Source organism: Peromyscus eremicus, chromosome 15 (genome assembly GCF_949786415.1).
Source record: "Peromyscus eremicus chromosome 15, PerEre_H2_v1, whole genome shotgun sequence".
NCBI lineage: Eukaryota > Metazoa > Chordata > Mammalia > Rodentia > Cricetidae > Peromyscus > Peromyscus eremicus.
The window spans coordinates 62,085,235-62,109,347 of record NC_081431.1 but is presented as its reverse complement, the minus strand read 5'-3'; the positions used below and the strand labels follow the sequence as shown (position 1 = coordinate 62,109,347).

The following is a 24,113-nucleotide window of genomic DNA, read 5'->3' as shown; positions in this document are numbered from 1 at the left end:
ACCTTTTTTTTTTTCCTTTCCCCAACGACCATACAAAGGAGAAGGTTTCCTTCCGGCATTTTCACATAGTTTTCATTGATCTTCCCCTGTCCACTCTCCTCCGTCTCGCTCCTCCCCTCCCATTTGAAGCCTCGGCTGCGTCACGTCATGTCACGTGTGTCCTGTGATCTTCCCTACCTCCTCCCTTGAAGCCCGTTCTCTCCTGCTGGGCACCTTACCACTGCCCTGGCCTCTCCGCAGGCTCACTCCCACATAAATATACAAAGTCCACATTAAAGCCCCATGCGAGAGAGCACACACAGAATGTGTTTCCCTTAGCCTGTTTCCTCCGAGCACTTTTTCTAGCTCTAGACGTTGATGTGTAAATTTCATCTTTTTTTATGGCCAAATAAAATGTCTTTGTGTGTATGTACCGCATGTTCACTACCCATTCATCTGTTGAGGGCCATCTAGGCTGATTCTGTTTCCATGGGAATCAATAAATGTGGATGTGCAAGTATCTCTGTGGTAAGATATGGACTCCTTTGAGTGTATGCTCAGAAGTGGCTTAGCTGGGACATATGTTAGTTATATTTTTAATTTTTAAGAACCTCCATACTGCCATGATGATCGCAGTAGTTTATACACCCACCAATAGTAAACAAGGTTTCCTCTTTCTCTATGGCCGGCCTCACTAGCATTAGTTTTCATGTTTTCTTGATGACAGCCATTCTGATGAGTGAGCTCAAATCTCAAAATACTTTTAATTTGTATTTCCCGGATGGCTAAGGATGCTGAACACTTTTAAAAATACATATTGATCCTTTGTATTTCTTCTTTTGAGAGCCGTCTGCTCAGTTCATTGGCCTACTTGTTGAACGGAAGTTTGTTTTATCGGTGTTTAATTCTTGCATTTTTTAAAATACTCTCTAAATTAACCCTTTATCTGAAGTGTGGCTGGAAAGGCTTTTCTACTATTTTGTTGGCTGTTTGTTTACTATGCTGATGGTTTCCTTTGCTGAGCAGAAGGCTTTCATTTTCATGGAACCTCATTTGTCAACAACTGTGGCTATTTCCTGGAGAATTCCAACATCTATATTCTGAAATATTTTCAGCATCATTTTCTATAATTGCCTAAACATTTCTGGTGTTAAGGTATTTGCTCCACGTTGGATTAACTTTTGTACAGGGTGAGAAATATGGGCCTAATTTCATTCTTCCACAGGTACTTGCCCAGTTTTGCCTGCTAGTACCATTTCTTGAATGGGATTTTTTTTCTTGATAAATTTTAACTCTTCTGTCAGAAATGAGGTGTGCATATCTGTATGAGTTGACTTCTGGGCCCATTATGTTCCCTTGGTCTATGTGTCTGTTTTTGTACTGGTACCACATCTGCTGTATTTATCTCTAAGGCTCTGTAGTCCAGTTTGAGATCAGATAATACACCTCTGGCTGTGTTCGGTCTGTTTAGGATTACTTTGACTATCTGTAAGATTTCCATATGTGTTTCCATATAAATTTTAGATTTTTTTAAAGTCCTGTGAAAAAAATGTCATTGAAATTTTAATGAAGATTGCACTGAATCTATAAATTTATTTGGAGAGGCTAGCTATTTTCACAGTGTTAATTCTGTGAGCCCAGGAGCAAAGTTGTTTTTTTTTTTTCCCCCAACATCTAATGTCTTCTTCAATTTCCTTTTTCAGTGTTTTAAGTTTTTCATCTTCTTGGTTAGGTGTATTCCTATATATTTTCAATTTTATTTTTAATGAACTAATTTACTTCATATGTGTGCATGGATGTATGTGAACCACGTGCTTTGCCTGGTACCTGCAGGTCAAAAGAGGACATCTTGTATCCCCCTCAACCTAGAGTTATGGAGGGTGCTGGGAACTGAACCCAGATACTGTAAGAAAGCAACAGGGCTCTTAACCATTGGCCCATCTCTTTAGCTCCATGTTCCTAGATATTATTTCTATTGTGAATGGGATATTTTATATAATTTGTCAGAAAGCTCATTACTAGTAGACAGAAAAGCTACTGATTTCAATTTCTGTTGGTGGATAAGTGCAGAAAATGTATTTGATAATGAAAGTATAAGTCACAGGTGAGGTTTCACAGCTTCAAAACAGCTATTCTACGTGTATAGAAGTTCATTGAAATGCACAGTTTCTGGGTCTGGTCAATATGGGTGTGTACTTTTGGGGGGAGTTCTTATTATAAATTAATAAAGCTTTAATTTTAAAGAGTATTATGTTCTCTGTCAACATTTCTTGATGGTTGGGGGAAAGTTCAGTGCCCGCTTTTACCTTGGTTTTGTCCATCAGGACACTGCATAAAAACCTCTGTCATCTGTCTGGTTCCTCCATGCCATGGCAGGGGTGGGGGTGCCGAAAGTCTCTGAGTATCAGCTGCTCACACCTCTGCTGCACCTCCACTGTCCGTACAGCTTGAGGTCTGTTGTATCAGGATGATACATGATCTTCTGAGTGCTGATGCACTAGGATGGATCCCCTGCTCCATGGGACAATACTGGGATAGGGACGATGATTAGCACTGCAGATCTCTCAACTCTGGGCTGTGTCTATGGGTTGCTGTGGCACTGTTCTCTGTTTGGTGGCTTCCAACAGGCTGTGTTTAGCCTTTGTCAAGTGCTTTTTTCCATGGTCCTACAATCCAAGCACCTGCTCTTCCATGCAATAACAAGGATGGGGGAATTTGGACATTGGCCATCTTCCGGTTTCAGACTCTCCCACATCCTTTACAGTGTGTGTCTGCTCTCTTCCTTCTGTGGCTGCACTATTTGTCCTCTGGTGTGGGTTTTCAGTAGCACAGACTGTCTGCAGCTCTGAAGCTCTCCTTGCACCAGATGCTTTGAGTCTTTCAGGACACTTCCCTGGTAGAATCCTTCTCCACACACACACCGCTTGGCATGGCATATGCTAGCTAGCTTCTCTGTAAACAAAGTCAATGTAAGCTTATTCCTATTTTCTCTGGTTTCTACATTGGTGGTTTTTATCTTGACTTTCTTTTATTTAAGTGTGTGTGTGTGTGTGTGTGTGTGTGTGTGTGTGTGTGTGTGTAAGTTGTGCAACTAGAAAGGAAGTCACGAGAGGGGAGGGAGAGTTCTTATGGTAGGGGTAAAGAGGAAAAGACATAACATTTGTGACATGAAAGCAAAGCAAGGATACTCTCAGGGAAAAAACAGAACCAGCCCAAGGAAAGTAGGCAGGAGGCAGAGAACAGTAGGAGAGGGGAGCAAATTAGGACAAAGCATAATGACACAATGTATAAAAGCTCCATAATAAAACTCATTGATTTGCATGCTAACCTCAAATATTAAATAAAACAGGAAACATACACATACATACATATAAACATACAACACGCGCGCGCGCGCACACACACATACACATTTAACAGAATAGAGATGCTACCTTCCAGGATGTTGGCCAGTATCTCTGTGCAGCTATGTGACTACTAGGTGGAAAACATAGGGCCAGTATGGTTCAGGCCACTCAAAATTAACCCTACCAAACCATTTGCATAATATTGGCATAATTTACTTTTCTACTTGTATCTTTAGATCAGTAGACCAGATATCACGCTTTCTAAGGCCAGAGACAAAACAATCCAACCAGTGGACACTGAAGCTGTCCACTGATAGTTAAGCTATAGCTCTCAGCAAATTCCTCTTGGCTTTTTCACCTGCTGGGACAGCTTGCATGAGGAGAAATGCTACCATACTGTGCGGTAATAGGCTGCGGTCATGATGAAGAGCCAGGATGTCTGGTACATATTGGTTCAGGAAATAGTATATCTGGAGCCCAAGATAACCACTGGAGTATCTCTTGAGTCGCACCCATAGGGTTTATACTGAGTAGGCAATTATGAGACATGAAGAAATTCTGTTCACCAGGAGTAACAGCTAGAGCTATCGCATCTGTCAAAAAGTCCAAGCCTACTTGAGTGCTGACTGAAGGAAATAGAATGGGCAGTAGTGAAAGAAGATTAGTTATATCAATTACAACCCCCAGAGCAGAGATAACTTACTTTTAACTCTCCTTTACAGTGATCTTTAAGACTATGGATGGACACCATTTTCCCCATGATTCTCACCCCCCACCCCTAATTCCTATGATGTTCTACAAAATTAGCTGCTAGATCCCAAGTTATCTTCTTAAACTTTGCTTTTATGTTAACCCAAACTATGGCGTGCACTAGACTGTCAGGTTGAATTAAGGAATCATTCAGAGTTAAGATAATCATTAAGATTCACATTGCTCTTCAATGATATTTTCAGCATCTTACCATTTTCAGATATAAATTTAATGCTTGAGTTTGTTTCTGCAAAGCTTGGTAAAGTAACAGCAGGACTGTTTTGCAGGCCTGAATCAGAACAAGGAAATGAAAAGTTGATGTCAGTCACTAGGACCCAATCTTCCCCTTCAAAACAAACTCTCTCATTGTTTAATAATTATATAAGCCATTCTTTTCCCCTTGATGTACAAATACAGAGACTCACGGAATAGTCTTTTATATTACTACAATATTGGCCATAATGTTAACAGATAATATATGCAAGAACATTAACAAACTGCAACACTGAAGGATTTTATTCAACATGCTATGTTCTTTGACAAAAACTTTTGTAAACCCTGTCAGTATATCTTGATCCGTAACTCTATCGATAGCTTTGGTGGTGCTAGGGCAAATATCTGTGATCTTCTGCATAATACTTATTGGAAGAACAATCCCAAACTCACAGATTTTTAAGAAGATTATTCTTCATAAAACTGCACAGAATCACTAGGGATATCTGGGAAATGATGATGACAAGTTCCCTCAATATTCTTACCTGCCTGACATGATGGTATTGCAGGGTCCCACTTTCCATTTTCCTGACATGCACTCCTTCCATCAGTAGACGTAGGGGAAGCACCTTCACCACAAACATAGAAAACATAGTCTCCATAGGCATAGGTGCACATACCAGTGAAATCTCTCCTTTCACTTACAATTTTGATTTTCTCCATATTTGGTATTGGGCAACATATCCCTGGAAGATACGAAGAAATGGGCATACTTCATCATATGGGAAAGACACCTTTGAAGCTTTTGCTCTACTTTATGAAAGACATTAATAATCAAACTCATGGTAACAGGATAGAATGTTGCTTTCAGAGGAGAGGAAGAATTGCTCAATAGGTATAAAGTTTCAGTTGAATAAATTCTAGAAACGTCCAACACAAAGCAATACAGCAACATAGTCAACAATTACAACACTAGGGGCTGATCAATAGAGTATACTTAACTTTTAGTGTTTATAATCATGACTCAGAAGAAAAAGAAAGAAAGGGCTGTATCAAGATGGAAGAATAAGTCTTTATTTGATCACTTCCCCCTTTAAAATGTATTGTTGGTTACTTTTCTGTTTCTGTGATGAGATACCATGATGAACTCAACTTAAAGAGTTTAATGGACTTATGGCTCCATGGGGTTAGAGACCTTGATGGTAGAGTGAGGGCATGGTGACAGGTGATTGGAGCAGCAGGTGAGAACTCATACTTTGATTCATAAGCAGAAGGCAGAGAGCTCACTGGGAATGGTGTGAGTCTTTTGAAACCTCAAAGCCTTCCCCCAGTGATGCACCTCTTCCGACAAAGCCACACCTCCTAATTGTTCCCAAACAGTTCCAGCAACCAGGGATCAAGTATTTAAGCATATATGCCTTTGGGGACTATTCTTATTCAAATCACTACATGTATACCTGGAACCACTAGCCATGCATAAAAAGTACCTTCCCAAAAGTTAGGAGACTCTGGCACGAGGGCATTATAATAAGTTTGAGCCTAGTTAAAAAGAAAAGATGCATTGAAGAAGGAAAGGAGGAAAGAATTACAGGTATCATAGCCAGTCACTCCCAACTCCCCCCTGTTCCCAACTCTAAGTACTGCAATAGGGAGAGAGACATCTTTTACTTGGAATAAAGAGAGGGAACTAGACATATGCCCTACACCCAGCACCAGGTTTACCTCAGTGGCCACTACTGGACAGAGCTCCATGGCCCCTCTGTCTAAGTCAGTGTCTGTGGACAGAATCCCCATAGACAAAAGAAAATCTGAGGCTTCTAAAGGACAAACGCATGCATAGGAGCTATTGATAGAGTTAGGGATGAACAGAATTTTCTTTCTTTTGTCTGCCATAGTATGAGCCTAAGGACATTCTCTCAGGGGTCTGTTCAGGTGTAAACTTCCAGTGTGGACTAGATTAGTATCAGATTTAGTGACCAGGGATCATTTTTAATTTCCTTTCTCAGCCTTGACCTACCTTAACCTTCAATCATGACAGACTCCATCTGCTGAAGGTAGGATAAGGGAAGTAAGATCAAAATTCGACTTTGTAGCTATAATAAAACTCAATATGGGCAGAACACAGTAACCCTTGATCCAAAGCTAGTGCCCATTGCTACACCCACTACTGCTGAGGTAACAGGTGGAGACACAAACAAAGCTTGGTTAGAATATACAGTACAGCTCATTTCTATCAGGCTGCTATACTCTCTGACCAAAAATGAGGAATAGCAGGCAGTCATAGAAGATGAGTCTTGGTCTTTGGTCCTGATCTTGTGTTGTGCTCTGCTGGTCATGGCAAGCAATAGACTCCAGGATGATCCAGTGATCCATTAGCCAGGTGATCATAGGACTGCCCACCTCAGGCATAAACTGTGGCACCTAACTACAAGCCAGTGATCATGAATGAGGATTCTAGGTCTGCCCCAGCAAAAATAAAAGTCTTCAGGACCCAATATGAATGGAATACCCTCTTTAGCATCCTCATCACCCATCCCGAGCATCACACTAACTGTAGATTTGTGACAAGTTTGGGCTTGGAGTACCTCTGGCTGCTAAAACACTGATAAAGACTCAGTTCACAACTTATGGCAAACCTTGACCTGGGATGTTAACTTGTGCTGAAATATCAGTGGTAACCACGGACTCAAAGAACATCATAAATGTCTTGAGCTTGCTCTGTAGTTCAAGAAGGCTTTAAACTTGTGATCTTCCTGCCTTAGCAGGGAAAATAGATACAGAAGAAATGTGCACATACAGAGATACAGTTCTGAATACATGTGCCTTGCAAAGATTGAGTCAAGAAGAGAGAGAACACTGATAAATAATGATACTGAGCCAGGAATAAAAACTCTCCTATCAAAGGTGGGAACAGATCCAGGGATTTCACTAATACCAGTTTTTGGATTATATAAGAGAACTGAAACCAAAGGAGTTCTTTTAAACTCTTTATAAGATGCTCATTCCAGAGTCAGACAAAGGCACAACAACAACACGAATGTTATAGGCCAATAGCCCTGAAAAAAGAAACACAAAAATCCTCAAAATGCTATCAAGCCACATCCAACAGCATGTTAAAAAGATGTTTTACCATTGAGAGTTAACCCAAAGATGGTTTAACACAGGCAAATCAATAAATGTAATACACTAATTAATAGAATAAAATAAATAAATCTGATAATAAATGAAAAGTGTTTTTTATAGAACTCAAAATACTTTCATGTAAAAATCTCTGATCAGCCAGGCGGTGGTGGTGCATGCCTTTAATCCCAGCATTCAGGAGGCAGAAGCAGGCAGATCTTTGTGAGTTCGAGGCCAGCCTAGTCTACAGAGCAAGATCCAGGAAAGGCACAAAGCTACACAGAGAAACCCTGTCTCGAAAAAACTAAAAAAAAAAAAAAAAAAAAAAAAAAAAAAAAAAAAAACCTTTGAGCAAAGTAGGTATAAAAACCATATGCCATATGCAATACACCTGTAGTCAACATTATCCTAAATGAGTAAAGCTGAAGTATTTCTCTACAGGATCTGGAATAAGACAAAATGCCAACATTCACTACTTTGAGTCAAGATAGTACTGGAAGATCTACCCACAGCAAGCAAGCAAATGAAAGAAAAATTTTAAATGTAAAGTCGTAAGAGGAAGTCATCATCACTTTTCACCGATGACATTATCATTTTTACAGGAAAAGCCCAATGACTCTATTCAGAAAGTATTAGGAATATTAGGCAAATTATAATGGTTAATACTGTCAACTTGATGGGCTCTGTAACCCCCTAGGAGATAAATCTCTGCTCATACCTGTGAGAGACTATCTAGATTAAGTTAATAGATAAGGCTAGCTTCTGGGTGTGTCTGTGAGAAATTATCTAGATTAGGTTAATTGAGATGGAAAGACATAAAGTGAATATGGGCAACACCATTCTATGCCCTGGGTTCTGGGCTGCATAAAAGGGAAATAGGTTGAGTTCTAGCATTCAAGATTGTCTGGTTCCTGACTATGCATGCAATGTGGTGGACTTCCCCCAAGTCAAAACAAACCTTTCCTAACCTTGTATGGTGCTAAGAAGTGGGGTATTTGCTGTTATAATGTGAACATATGATACTTTGGGTTTTGGAACTGGTTTAGGGAGGAACATGGAAGAGTTTGGACCATCAGACCCAGAGCCCTGTAAACAGAATTTAAAGACCCATTGTGGTGGGGCTTGTAAAACCAGAACATCAAAAGCAGACTCTGGAAGCCAGTTTATGAAGTTTCAGAGAGGAACAATTAACAACTCTATTGGGAACTGGTCAAGAGGCCATTTTTGCTATTCTGGCCAAGAATCTGGCTTCATTCTGCCTGTGTCCTGAGAACTTGAGTGATGTTGAACTCATAAGTAAGCAACTAATATCTTTGGCAGAGGAAATGTCAAGACATCCTAATATTCAATCTAAGATATGATTAATTCTTCAGAGAGAGAGAAAGAGAGAGAGAGAGGAAGAGAGAGAGAGAGAATGAAGCAAAAATATTAAAAAGAATATGAAATGCAGCAAGGAAAGCTGTACATACAAATTTAAAATTTCGGGCAGGGGAAGTGCCTACCTACAAATGTCTAAAAGAAACCCACTCTTTTCACTGGACAACAAGAAAGGCTCCTTGGAAGCAAGACCCCACCCATCCCAGGAGCCAATTTATGAAAACACAAATTTATGTAAGAGGAGATGGCCAACACAACAGGGCAGCTGCAGGGTTCCCTGATCTAAAATGACTGCTGTGGGATGGTCTGTATGTCAAGTGTGTTGCTGATTGGTCAATAAATAAATCACTGATTGGCCGGTGGCCAGGCAGGAAGTATAGGCGGGACAAGGAGGAGAATAAAGCTGGGAAGTGGAAGGCTGAGTCAGAGAGACACTGCCAGCCGCCACAATGACAAACAGCATGTGAAGATGCTGGTAAGCCACGAGCCATGTGGCAAGGTATAGATTAATAGAAATGGATTAATTTAAGCTATAAGAACAGTTAGCAAGAAGCCTGCCACGGCCATACAGTTTGTAACCAATATAAGTCTCTGTGTTTACTTGGTCGGGTCTGAGTGGCTGTGGGACTGGTGGGTGAGAGAGATTTGTCCTGACTGTGGGCCAGGCAGGAAAACTTTAGCTACAAATGACTGCTTAGGAAAGTGGCTCCTCTGTAGCTCAGCCCACAGCAGCTGTGGTCCACAGGGCCAGCCTCCATCCTTGACTGACAGTAGAACTTAGCAGCAGCATCCACATGGCACTTGTTTCAAAAACATGAAAGATGCAAGATTTGTTCAGAAGTTTCAGGGAGTCACTAAGACCAGTCAGCATGTCATAGGGTTGGAGTCTCTAGGAGGAATTCCTAAGAGGCCCTTGTGTGAAACTGTAAAGATTATGCCCCTTGGAGCCCAGATGATTCCATTGTGTGCCCCAGATGCCAGACAGAAAGCTGCAAGATTTAGCGTTTTCAATACTGGGTTTCAGTCTCACTTTAATAATTTCTTTCAGCCCAGCAGTGGTGGTGCACACCTTTAGTCCCAGCACTTGGGAGGCAGAGCCAGGCAGACTCTCTGTGAGTTCGAGGCCAGCCTGATCTACAGAGCAAGCTCCAGGACAGGCAGCAAAACTGCACAGAGAAACCTTCTCTCAGGAAAAAAAAAAAAATTCTTTCTACATCATCTCTGTTCCATTTAAAGTAGAAATTATTATTATATGCCATTGAATATTAGAACCATGTAACTGATATTTTATTGTACAGAGGCTCACAGTTAATGGACTGCCTGAACTCTGCACTTGGACTTTTAAACAGTGTTGAAGTTGAAACTGTTAAAGATGATGGGATTTTTTCTTTTATTTTTGAGATTCTAATTGCATCATTTCTCCCTTTTCTTCTCTTTTCTCCCTCCAAACCCTCCCATATACCCTTCCTTGCTCTCTTTCAAGTATGAGACCTGTTTTCTCATTAATTGTTTTTACATGCATGCACGCACAGAAGTTTCCTTGTGAGATCTGAGTTTGCCTGACAGAGCAGAGCTGCATAAGGGGGTGATTTGACCACGGGCAAGGTTGCCAGGTGGTTGGAAGGATCTGCACTTGTCTGTGACTGGGAGGATGTCTTTTGCTCCACCCCTTGGCATTCCTTTAAAAACCCTTTGGCAGAGACAGTCAGGGTCCGATAGATAAGGATCCAGGCCCTCCTGAGCCTATTCTGTGTTTCTGTCTGTTTCTCTCTAACTATATTTCTATCTTGTATTTCCTGCTGCTCCTGCTCAAGAATACCCTGGGGAAAAGTGGGGGTGGAATGGTCCCCCACAAATAATAATCAGAGTAAACAATAGTAAAATTCATGACAGAAATAAACCAAGATGGAATAAAATATGTGACCAAAGAAAACCCTTGTCTGTCTAGACTTGGCTATCTACAGAACGTATCCCCAAACATTAAGATGAATACACAGCAGGAGACAGACAAAGGACGTTTTATCATCAGCAGACCCTCACTAAAGGAGACCAGAGTATCTATTGGGGAAAGGGACATGGCAGCTAGCCTGAGTCTAAAGAATCAGAAGAGACTCAACAGCAGGTATCAGTGAGAGCAGTTATGTGTCATTTAAAACTTACATAGAATTGACATGTACAAAGAAGTCATAGCACTTAAGTGGAAGTAAATTAGGGTTCTAAGTCTTCCTAAGCCTTGAAAGAGGTGAAGGCATTAACTTGTGGTACAGCAAAAAAATAAAAATGCATACTATAATTTTTATTGTATACTAAAGCAAATAAAAGGTAGGGGTGTGTGTGTGTGTGTGTGTGTGTGTGTGTGTGTGTGTGTGTGTGTGTAGAAAAAGAGACGAAGGAGGAGACACACAGACAGAAAAGTAAAGAAATGATAAACTCAAAAGAAGTCAAGGAGATAACAATACAAAAAGGCAGAAAACGTAATATACTATGTTATGTAATATGATTATATGTTATAATTTCAAGTGCATTACTAACTACATTAATTACACATTAACCTGATTTTAAAACATACTTAAAATATTGAACAACAGAAAGCTTAAAACTAAGTCACACAACACAAACTTAAATAAGCTGTGAGCTATATTGACACGAAAATATAACTTAAAGACAAAATAACTACAGCAATAAAGAGTCATTTCATAATAATAAAATGAGAAAAACATCAGTAACATATGTCATTTCAAACATGTACATATCTATTAATGTCATCTCAAGATACCAAAAAGGAAAATAAATGTTTTAAAAAATAAAAGATAAAACATAAACCTGTCATCAGTCCTTCAGTGGAGACTGATATATAGACTTAAATCTTAACATCACAATCACAGAATTAGAACTAAATGACAAAAATATATATATATATATATAATGTACATATATATATATACATAGAGAGATTAAAATACTAACATCACAATCACAGAATCATAACTAAATGACAAATATATATATACATACATATATACATGCATATATATGTATATATATATATATACACAGAGAGAGATTTAAATTCTAACATCACAATCACAGAATTAGAACTAAATGACAAATATATATATATATATATATACAGACATATATACATGCATATATATATATATATATATACACAGAGAGAGAGATTTAAATTCTAACATCACAATCATAGAATTAGAGCTAATTGACAAATATAGAACACTTTAACAATAATCACAAAATAATGCATATTTTCAAATGTGTGCTGAATTTTTACAAAAACTAATCATATCCTATATTATGAAACAGGCCTCAGTAAATTTCAAAGATTGTGCTCAATACATTCAACAAATAATTTAAAAGACGTGTACAATCGATAGCTTTTTCAAGTTTGAGGTCACTTACGTTCACAGCCCTTGGTAGGTGTCCACATCAGATTCTCTTGACAAGTCACAGTCTGGGGGTCGTTGGGAGGCGATTGGTAGCCAGGTTTGCACTGGAATTTCAGTTTGGTCCCAATTTCAAACATTTGAAAATTTCTTAAAGCAAGCTTGTTGCCCTCCCAGGAAGCATAGGGAATGTCTGGTACGCCAGTACAACCACCTGACCATGAAAAAAAAAAACCATGAAGAAATATGTTATTGGAACTGGCATGGGAACCGTGAGAATGGTATTTAACATGACTGTCGCAGCTTTATGTAGCAAAAGTAACTTACTGAGATGACCTGCACCTGTGGGTGTTTCAGAACCAACTTCCTGGGTTTCCCTTTGAACGTAGTGGTTTTATTCACAAAAGTTGTTTTCAGTATATTAAAAGTAATCAGCAATCAAAGGGTTAACAGACTAAGTTTTCTGCCTTTCTTGGTAACAGGATAATTTATGATCCAAAAACTGTTTAACAGCTGTCTTACAGCTCTGGCTACAAATGTAATTTGGGCATAATTCTCTCTCACTAGGTTAGTAGATTATATTTTTAATATCTCATGATGTTAAAAAGCAAAGCAAAACCAGGAAGTAGGAAAATAGGTGAGCAATGTGTAAAAATAAAGAAATTGTTAGAGAAAGAACGTGGTAAGACGTTACGCCAAGCCAGATGGCTAAGACAGAGTTAGAAAACCCAAGCAAGCTGTGGAAGGTCCACAATGCAAAAACTGAGGCGGAGATGAAGTACGTTAGATAATTGAAGGTTGTTTGGATTTGATCATTGTAACTGACAAATGCTAGTTTAGAGGATCCGATTCAGTTCATTCACGATGACTTCCTGGGAAATTGTCAAAATTGAGATCCATTGAAAACTTCCTGGGCTTTGTGTCTGAGCTATATCTACGTGCCACACAAAGGTTATCGGTTTTTTAAAAGAGTTGAGCTGTGCCCTCATAACATCTAGATGAATTTTTATATGTCTTTTTACAGAGTAAAAACACCTGCTGTATAGCCTTTGCCTTGTGGACAGCAGAAAGTTTTATTTACAGAATTAATCCTCCCTGGGACATTCATATATACAACTGCTTACCAAACTTCCTATATTACTTGGCCCAAACAATTAGATTAGATCTCTTCTATACTTAATTCCCAATACCTGTTTCCTTCTTTGGTTACTTCTTTAGGACATACTGAGTTCTGGATTATTCAAATTTCTTTTTAATTTTTTGTTTTTGTTTTTGTTTTTATTTTTGGAGACAGGGTTTCCCTGTGTAGCTTTGCGCCTTTCCTGGAATTCACTCTGTAGCCCAGGCTGGCCTCGAATTCACAGAGATCCACCTGCTTCCATTATTCAAATTTTAAAACTTCACATATAAGATGTTATTTGAAAGGAAAAGGACAAAAGAAAAATCACACCAGGTGATAGTGATGAACAGATTCATATGAGCCAGGAATTTCTTTCTCAGTGGTTCTGGTAATTGCTTCTCTTTCTGAAGACCTTCCTGGTTCCTCAGCCTCATTCATGAGGCCTGGGGTCAGCTCCTAGCCGTGTGAGATATGAGATGCTAGTGCTATGCACAGAAAAATGGGATGTTACCAATTAGAAATCACATCTGTGGCGAAGTGCCAACAAGTTATACCTGTGCAGTCAGAATGTCTCCAACAGACATCCGTAAGAGTTACAACATTACAGATCCAAAGCCAAATTATCCTGGGATAGATATTTTATCCTTTTTGAAAAATAGTAATCGATCTATTACCTTCCTCTGTGTGTGACAGTATTCCTGTGACTGAGGCTTTAAAACTACTCAGTAAAATTAACATTAGACACATCTGTAACAAGCACAATTATATTAAAGCCTACCTTTACCCTCCGATGCCTTCTCAACTGCCTTCCCTAACCTGCCTTAACATATCAAAACTATACGCTTCACAGTGTCTGCTCTGTGGTCTGCTATGGAGCTCATCTTATCAAATTCATTTAAGAAATGTATTTCAAAGCTCTTCATAGACCTCTAGACCTGGTCTCCTTATGTTTGTATCCTTCTCTGTAGTCTGCCTGCCAGCTCATTCACCCAGACTACTGGTTGACACACTACACACACTTACATGGGCTATGTCGTCCTGATGCATGAATCTAGAGGTCAGCCTCGGCCCCGGAGCCCACCCCTGACTACCAGCTTGATGGATGAGGCTGCACTCCAGTCCTCTGTTTTTAGTCAGCTTGAGGAAGCCAGAGACTCACATTTGATGTCCATTATTCTTCATGTCTCATCCTCTGATTTCTTTACCTATAAATTCATTCTTCTTTTTAAAATTTAAACCAAAAGACTTGAAATACTATGTTGTGGCCTGCTCCTGTTAGAGGCTGGTCACTCTAAAAAGTCTGATCCCACAACCTGAGAAATCATGCCTGTTCTTCACCCATGGCAGCTCTCTCTCTTTAGGATGAAGAGTTCAGAGACCTTGCTGTGCTATGATTTTACAATTCCTAATTTTTGGTCCCAAGCAGTGCCTGGCTCCGTATGCTCCTTGTCAGACAAAGGGTCCCAGACTAAATCACATGGTGTAAGACTTCCCACAAGATCCCTAGGACTTATAAAAAGTGCATCTGTGCCTCGCTATACCATCCCTGTCATCAAAGCTACCTACCTACCTACCTATCTATCATCTATCTGTATCTATCATCATCTATTATCTATATCTCTATCATCTATCATCTATCGTCTCTCTATCATCTATCTCAATATATCTATCATCTATCTCAATATATCTATCATCTATCTCTGTGTCTATCTCTCTATTTCTCTCTCTCTCTCTCTCTCTCTCTCTCTCTCTCTCTCTCTGTGTGTGTGTGTGTGTGTGTGTGTGTGTGTGTGTGTGTGTGTGTCTGTCTGTCTGTCTGTCTGTCTGTCTCCACTATCCCTCTTAAAGAAGCATCACTCTAGTTTTAACAGGAAACCTTTTCTGTCCTTTAAGGTCATGTCACACTGTTTTAAATTGATTATACTGTCCCTTTCTAATACTCTCTCCCCTAAAGTCCCTTTCTCTTTATAAAGCTGATTCCTGCAGGGCAATCATGTGTCAACTCCACAGCTCAACAGATCCCTAGTTACATACCAACTAAAGGGCTGGGAATGTAATCCTACAGCATCTGAGGCAGGCAACAGAGGTTTCCCACTTTGCTGGAACTGGATTACCAGATGTAACCACCAACATGATTTATGCCCTTCCATTTCTATAAAAACCTTATGGAACTGTTGCCTCATTGGAACATGGGATTTGAGGAAACCTAAATCTGTTCTCAGGCCATGGTCACTTATAGACAGCCCTAGAATAAACCATCTTTTGTGTTCCTTTGAGATGAGGGCTGTTTCTTTCATGAACACCTTCCAGCAAGTGGGTCCTGAGGATCAGACTCTGGTCCTCATGCTTGGTCGTAAGCACATCTACTCACTGAGCTACCTACCACACTGGCATGTCCTACAGGAAGATTTTTTTAGTAATTATATAATCCACATTGCCAACAGAATCATGGCATGAAAACTACGTGATACACATGAAGTAGTTTAAAAAACAGTAAAAGATTACTGATAAGAATATCTTCCTTCTAGCAAAAAAGTTGAAGAAAAAAGTATAATAGAAATTTAACTTGTGCGATTATTACATTAAAGTGGATTTCGGGAGTCAGCGGGATGACTCAGTGGGTAAAGGTGCTTGCTATTAAGCCTGAAAACCTGAGTTCCATTCCCTAGACTCACATGACAGAAGAAAACAAGCTCCAGGAAATTGTTCTCTGACCATCACATGTGCAGTGGTGTGTGTGTGTGTGTGTGTGTGTGTGTGCGTGCGTGTGTGCACATGCATGTAAACAGTCACACACAAAATAAATACATGAAGTTTAAAATGGGCTTGTGCCTATAAACATATCCTATCTGTATTCTGGATAACCGTAGATGAAAATACTGAGGCTCCTTCATAGTCCATACTCACTGGATTCACAAGTAAGGACAGAGGGTACCACTGACTATTAGCTTCACATTGGGTTAAGATGCTGCCTCTGAGGACATAACCCTTTTTGCATCTGATCTCAACAGAGTCTTTGTAAGTATAGAACTGTCGAAATCCAGGGACTAAGTCCCCCATTGGAAGCTGTGGCTGTTTATAGACGATTTCTAGAGAAGCCCAGGAAAAGATATCTGAGTTGTAAAAGAGAAAACAGTTTAGAGGTGGCAAGGGGATTGTTACATTTCCAGGAAAAGTGGTTGATCTAGTTCTCACCTTAAAAGAAATTAAAAACCGTTTCTCTCTGGAACCCATTATGAGTGAATATGCCCTGGGAACATAGATTCAGGCCTCCCCAAACAACATGCTCCACTGTGTAAGTGGTTACAGATTTCATTACTGACAGACCAAGAAAGCCATGGATCAACGTACTTGCGAAATATATTGGTGGGCCCACAGGTAGGTGGGTTACAGTGGGAAAACACTGCTATAGAGTTTCAATACTATCTGGTGAATTTCTTGGATTTTAAAGTTATGAAAGCTAGTTGTTTGCTAAGAATACTAAGATTCTGATGGTCGCAAGGACGTTAGGTCAGACACAGGGTGGGCAATGGATGCCTTTCAAAGGACTAAAGATAGTCAAGATAATAGGACTCTGTTCTGTAACGTTCTAACTCAGTTCTAAACGTAAGTTCATGTCAGGTATGTACAAGGAAAACATTTAAAAATTATATATTCTCTAGGCACCTCAAAAAAGTTGAAAGCCCATCCTGCTAGTTAATGTAATAGAGTTGACTTTGCCAATTACAAACAAACAAAACAAACAAACAAACAACAACAACAAAAACCCAAGCCTAGCAATATCTAAATCTTGAAGCCTAAACTCCAAGTCTCCAAATCCTTCTACTACTGTGGTCTAGTTTCCAGAACGTTTTTGGTTGTGGATCAACAACCTATAGTGATGATGTGGTGGTCATCAGAGACCTGCCCCTCACAGCAGAGGACAAACACCGCCTATGATCCAGCCCCCACCCAACCCGATCCTGTCATTCCCACCACCTATTCCTCCGGACTCCTCTCCATACCACTACAGGGATGCAGCTGAAGCCCCTTCACTTTTAGGTGATGGTGATAGATGCCTGTCAGCTGTATTCTGTCCCACTTCAAACTGTCTCTTTAGTCCCTTCCCTTCACCTTCTGAGTGTGTTATACAGAGATGTTTTGCTACTGACACAACACGATACCACTCTTGACTTTGCATCCCATGGCAGCCATGACAGCTGGAGCAGGACACACAGTGGGAGTAGTGATGGAGCTATTGACATACTCAAGTAGAAGGTCACAAGACTCTCACTAGAGACTCCAGCTGTTGTTCCTGGGTCCCCTCCCCAGCTGCACGTGATCTTAGGGATATAATAGGATATATAGGAAGTGAAAGATTAATTGAAAACAGTACTGCATGATTCAGCTTCTGGGAAGTCGTCATCCAGAATGGGGTGGAGCTTTGTAGAAATACAGCTGTTATGGAGTCACTGGCACTCTATAAATAGCTTCTTCCCAGTGCTCTGAAACCACTCTGCAAGCATGCCTAATAAGCTCATATTGGTCCCCCCCAAGTTGGATGTTGGTAAAGTCATATTTTGCTCTGTCCATTGGCACCCATCAGACACCAATGTCTGGGGTGAACAGACATTTGTTTGTACAACTCTGTCACACACCAGGCGTTTCCTCATCTGACTCTTGCCAATACTGCCAACACTTCCAGCCTCAGCTTCTGTCTGTTCTCCTTCTGCAGTCTTCTGTTGTGTTTGATTGTGCAAGTCTTGCCACAGAGGCATGAGGATCATCTAAAGAAGGCTGGCTACCATGTAAATGTGAGCTTGTGTAAGAAGTTTCCTGGGGTAACAATGCAGTAAGAGAGATCTTGCAGAAAGCTTTTTCTATAAAATGCACAGGATTATAATGTAGATTATCATATACTCTAGACGAGTCTAATGAATGTAGCGTAATGGCTGAACAAATGAATTGCTCCATTATTGCAATCATTCACTTGTATTTAACTGCTGTCGCTACCTCCAGGACACACATCTTATTCTTTTTTTTTTTTTTTTGGTTTTTTTTCAAGACAGGGTTTCTCTGTGTAGCTTTGCGCCTTTCCTGGAACTCACTTGGTAGCCCAGGCTGGCCTTGAACTCACAGAGATCCACCTGCCTCTGCCTCCCGAGTGCTGGGATTAAAGGCGTGCGCCACCACCGCCCGGCCACATCTTATTCTTATGAGTAAATGCAAACAATTGAAAGCAGAATTCATCACTGGGACTTACTTCCACAGGCAGGAGGGCTTGGGCTCCAAACACCTACTGTTCTGTTCACCACAGTGCAGATGACGGAGGCATTGCCAAGGAGCGTGAAGCCAGTGTCACAGCTGTAGATGACTGAGGAGCCGTATGTATAAAGATCTTCCTCTCTACCACTGTGCTTCCCATTGCTGATTTCTGGAGGGGACTCACACGTGACAACTTAGATGAATAAGGGGAGAGAAAGGAGCAATCAGGAAGGGTATCATCGTAAATCTAAAATTCTGTCAGTTGTAAATGGAGGGTCCGGGAGGCAATAGAGACACAAGTGGTTAGTATACAATGCGGTGTAAGTTTCATATTATCATGTCAGAAAAAAAATCTTTACTTACTTACACATTCTGGGAGAGAATCACTCCAGTCTACTCCTTTACCTTGGACCTCACACCGACTAGTTGTTGAGCCAATCAGAAGATACCTGAAAGACGGAGCTAAGGTTTATCTGGAATCTTACTTTAGTTTACTCTAACAGCAACTGGACTCAAGGTTTTGAACAAATACAATTTTATTCATCATTTTAAAATAAAACAATTGATGTTCTATTGACCAGTAATTACCATTAGAACCATCTTGGAGTTCAATTTCATCATATGGAGCAGGAGCACATTTTCTCATATTAAAATTTCTTTCATCCATTTATGATAATTTATTAATTTTTCTAAGTGTTGTATAATGCAACCAAAGAAAAAAACACATATAAGCTTTGAAGCTCTAATTGTTTTTAAACTAAATACAACTTACTAGAACCTTAAAAATGACGTAACTCTTTTCTCAAAACAAATATTTGAAACTTTCCCCACACATTAGAAAGTACTTTGTCCTCAGAGCATAGTTTGATATGCATGTGCACATGGTCTTGATTCCCTCACGGTTTCATTACACTGTAGTGAAAGGCGGGAGCAAAATCACCAAAAAAGCCACACCACGCACCAGAAGTTCAAAACTTGCCCTATCCATCTTGTGACTTCTGTTCTTTCTTTCTTTTCCTTCCTTCCTTCCTTCCTTCCTTCCTTCCTTCCTTCCTTCCTCCCTCCCTCCCTCCCTCCCTCCCTTCCTTTCTTATTTATTTATTGTTGTGCTGAAAATGGAACTCAGGGCCTAACACATGCAAATGTAGTGATCTGCCAGGGAGCCTCATGACAACCCCATCATTATCATCCTTTCCTGAAAAAAGCATAAAGATAATTGTAGCTAATAAAAAAAAATCTTTCCCACCATGACGGCAACACCCTAAAGTTCAGCCAGCCCACCCACAGACTTTCACAAACACTCTCCACTGGATTAACCCTGAAGCCCTTCTCCCAGTGTGATAAACTACCAAAATCTCTGCATTCCCTGGATTTCAAAACCTCAAGTATCACATCCATGCTATGGATAACAAAGTACTACTTCCCAGAGTGATAGATAACAAAGGCCCATGAAGAAAAAACTTCTGGTTAAGAAAATGGAATCTCTAACGTGGGTAGAGTCCAACCATGGGACAGGTCAACCACCTGGTCAATGGACCACCTCTAGGAAGGTGGGCTCATCTTAAGGCATACTAAAGAGGTGGGCGGGATAATTAGTCCTTTAGTGAGGTGCTGCTTTTCCTTCCACAGTTCCCATCCCTTGCACAGCCTCTTGCAGACCACAACCTTGCTGGTTTGTAGGCTTGCCCACTTGTCTGAACTACTCAGAAAAGGATAGCTTTCCTTTCCTTTCGATCTGTTGTGCTGTGGGCATGCCTTCATTAACATTTTGGGGCTTCCCTGATATTTTGGACTTCCTTACTATTTCTCTAAAGCTTCTCTACTCAACAGGTGGCTGTTGGTCTGTGATGTGTCTGACCTCCAGACAGACTTAGACAGCATCTCCTCCATCTTCCTCCCCTGGGTTTTGCTGAGATTTAAAGCTTGGCTGCCCTGGTCTGCTTTTCCCTTAAACTCCAATGAAACTGTCCTTGAACTTCCAGTTGAGTGCATTCTTAAATTATTTTATTAATGAGATTAAGGTTCCCAAAAGGGAACCCCAATTTCCCCTGTATAATCTAGAAACCACAAAGGGACTCCACACAATTCTAGTGATCCTGTTAGGGGTCAAAACTGAAACAAAACAAGAAAGGTCCCCCCTGCCAGGGCAGTTTCCATTCTGATCATCATTATTGTTGCTGCTGTTTAAAATCCTGATTCTGTCATTACAAGGAGGAAATCCTAGGAGATTACTCCTTCCTTTCCAGACTTTCATCCTGCTTCTCTGCCCAGATGACACCATGGTGTCTGACTTTGGAAAGCCCTGAAGCAGCTGGGGCTGACCGTCTGGGAGGAAAGACTGGTGCTCTAGGAGGGAGTTTGTATGTGAGGCTCGGTGGATGCTCAGAGTAGTTTATGTGTTCTTTAGAGGCACCCTGCTTCTCACCAGGTGTCCTGTACACTGGGATCCCTGGAGGGCAGAACAAAGCAAACATCCCGGAGGAGGTAGCAGTGAGGAGCTCTCTTGCAGGAAGTGCTCCAGTCTGAGAACAGTTTGGGCTGTGCCCAGAGGCCTTTGCCCTCTTCACTCTGCCACCTCGATGAAAACGTAGTGTTCCTCGTGTTCTTGTGTGAGCCTAGCCCTCAGAGGCAATTGCAGGCCATCAAGTGCATGCTCAGGCTGTTGCCTGTCTGACAGGTCCATGAGCTTTGCCTGAGGAGCTTTCGTCGTCTTTCATGCAGGACCACGTGTTCTTGGTGTCCCAGATGCTCATACAGTTGTTCTTGGGGACAGTAGCCACTAGGCTGCTGTCCAAGCTGAAGACTAGGCGGTTGGTGGTGTCTGTATGGCCTGCACCTACATGCAATCTTCATACTTTGCTCATCATACATTTGTTTAAGAACAAGCTACAAATCAAATGGTGTACAATAGATGCATGGTTCAGCTGTGTTTGTTAAGTACTGTCCTTGTCATATGCCATCAACTATTTTGACACTTGATTTGAATCTTCTGGTTTTAAAGCTTGGCATACCCTTATAAACCATTTACTTTATAGTTATTATCACATCACGTTTGCTCTCAACAATTCCTGCTCCTTCCAAGACACTGAAAAATGTCCATTTACCCTGAATATCAATGAAATCTTGTGAATAAAATATTATTTGTCAGAATGAAGAAATGTTTTGAAAGAAAAGCATACTATGACCAAATGGGTTTATTTTGAGAATGAAAGGAAGATTTAAAGGTAGGAAAGAGAATTCTGTATTACAGCATTATAAACTGAATGTATGTGCCTGCCCCTCATAGTCACATGGAGCAGCCATTTATTTGTGAATCTGTATAAAGAAGTCATCTTGATTCATGAGGATGGAATGGAGCCTGAAACCAGGAAGATTAAAAGTCTTTATAAGAAAAGAAGCCAAGCCAATAAACATGTGAAGAAATGTCCAACATCACTAGCAATCATGGAAATGCAAATTAAAACTCCATTGAGATTTCATCTCATCCCACTCAGAAGGGGTATCATCAAGAAGAGAAATAAAACCATTGTGGATGAAGATACAAAGAATAAAAGACCTTAATACATCAGTGGAAATGCAAGCTGCTCCAGCCACCATGACAATCAGTGTGAATGTTCCTCAAACTATCACATGACCCAGCTATACCACTACTGGGTATTTATCCAAAAGTCTCTAAATCAACGTATCACAGTGATGCATTCACATCGATGTTTAGTGCTTCACTATTCCTAACAACTAAGTTACAGAACCAACATAAGTATCTAAAAAATGCAGAATGGATAAATAGAAACTGCTACATGTACTTAATAGAAGTTTTTCAGCAATAAAGACTAAAATTAGTTCATTTTCAGGGAAATGAAATGTAACCAGAGATTATCAGATTGAATGATTAGGTCAGGCTTAGAAATATAAATATTACATAGTTTCTCCGTGTCAATTGCATGTGTTGTTTTGGGGGGTTTAATGGGATCCCACTAACCAACATTCAAAAAAAAATTAAAACTATTCTGGGCCTTCCTATTTGTTAGCCTGTACTGTCTAGCAGGGCATTGCTACCCTGTCATAGGGCAACTCCGCCTAAACTCTTCCAACATGTGTGTACATTTCAGGAAACTTCCATAATAGTGGGTTTCAAAGGTCTTCAGTGGTGGGTGTCCTCTCCCAAACTCCCTCCTCTATCCTGTCCTCTGACTGCACTGAAGACTTTCCTTGTCCCCCTTCATTCTATCCCCTTTATGGAAAAACTGTTCTGAAGCCCATCATAAAGAACAGTTAGTTGGCTGCACTTTAAGTCTCATATCATAAAACTGAGATTAGGAGTTTGTGCAGAGATTTAATTGCTGAGGAATTTATGTAGGAAGTTAATTGCTGTCCTAGATAACTAGCCAGACTAAGGGAGAGGCTGATGCTATGATAAAGTTTCTTTGTACCTATAGCTTTGGCTCAACAAATCAGCTGGCAACTTTGTCCTTGTAAACTGGACTGCAGCTGGCTATCTGTCCTTAAGAACAGGGCTATTTCCTGGGGAGGTTTATCTTACAATCCATTTAGCAGGGACACCTGGTCTAATCTGAACTTACTTTGAGGTTTTAAATCAGCTAACGGTATACAATTGTCTTACAGCTGGAGAGATACCGTAATTTTCCTATGTCAGCCTGAGTGAGCTCTGATCTAAAACGGGTTTCTAAGTCTCTTACGATAATAGACTTAGCTATAAAAACGTACTTTTATTCATAAAAATTACACAGTTTAAGAAGAAATCATCTTCCTGATAATCCACAGAAATAAATGTGCCAAATTTATTTTGGGATATGTATTCATGAGGAAAGCACACTACTAAATACAGGCTGTAGGAAAATCTCACAGCTGTTTAGGGAAGAATTGTACTAGCATATGAGAAATTACAGACAGAAGCAAACAGTATTCATAGTCTATGACCCTGTGGTCCTTGTCTACCGGGGCTCACCATCAGAGAATTATTCAACTGGAGGGTTGACCTGATGAATATTAGTTTCTATCTGCCATGGATTGTCATGACTCTTGGCAGAAGAAAGCAACCAATTTAAAAGCTGTATGAGCTGGACGGTGGTGGTGCATGCTTTTAATCCCAGCACTCTGGAGGCAGAGCCAGGCGGATCTCTGTGAGTTCAAGGCCAACCTGGTCTACAGAACGAGATCTAGGACAGGCACCAAAACAACAAAGAGAAACCCCGTCTCGAAAAAACAAAAAACAAACAAAAAACAAAAACAAAAAAACCATCAAAAAAACAAAAACAAATCAAAGTTGTATGGGAAAAAAAAAAGTAAATTACTTCTAAAGGCATACTGACAAGTACCACGCAAGAAAACTTAAAAGATGGGATCTTAAAACCAGCAAAAGACACATAAAAGAATCTAGGGACCAATTCCCTTGTTGGACATTGCTGTGTGATGTATGGCAAATGTGTTACTGATTAATCAATAAAACACTGATTGGCCGTTGGCTAGGCAGGAAGTGTAGGCGGGGCAAGGAGGAGAATAAAGCTGGGAAGTGGAAGGCTGAGTCAGAGAGACACTGCC

At 40.3% G+C, this 24,113-nt stretch overlaps 1 protein-coding gene across 2 annotated transcripts in view; it reads right to left on the bottom strand.

The window, feature by feature from the left end:
- Positions 1–24,113, bottom strand: part of LOC131925418 (zona pellucida sperm-binding protein 3 receptor-like) — a 46,049-nt gene that overhangs the window by 3,030 nt on the left and 18,906 nt on the right. For both annotated transcript variants that reach the window (XM_059280736.1, XM_059280734.1), the window contains 5 exons: positions 18,918–19,003; positions 18,553–18,747; positions 12,207–12,404; positions 4,835–5,035; positions 4,288–4,365 (listed from right to left, as the gene is read on the bottom strand). In XM_059280736.1, coding sequence (XP_059136719.1) covers positions 4,288–4,365; positions 4,835–5,035; positions 12,207–12,404; positions 18,553–18,747; positions 18,918–19,003 — 758 coding nt within the window. The remainder of the gene's footprint in view (positions 1–4,287; positions 4,366–4,834; positions 5,036–12,206; positions 12,405–18,552; positions 18,748–18,917; positions 19,004–24,113) is intronic.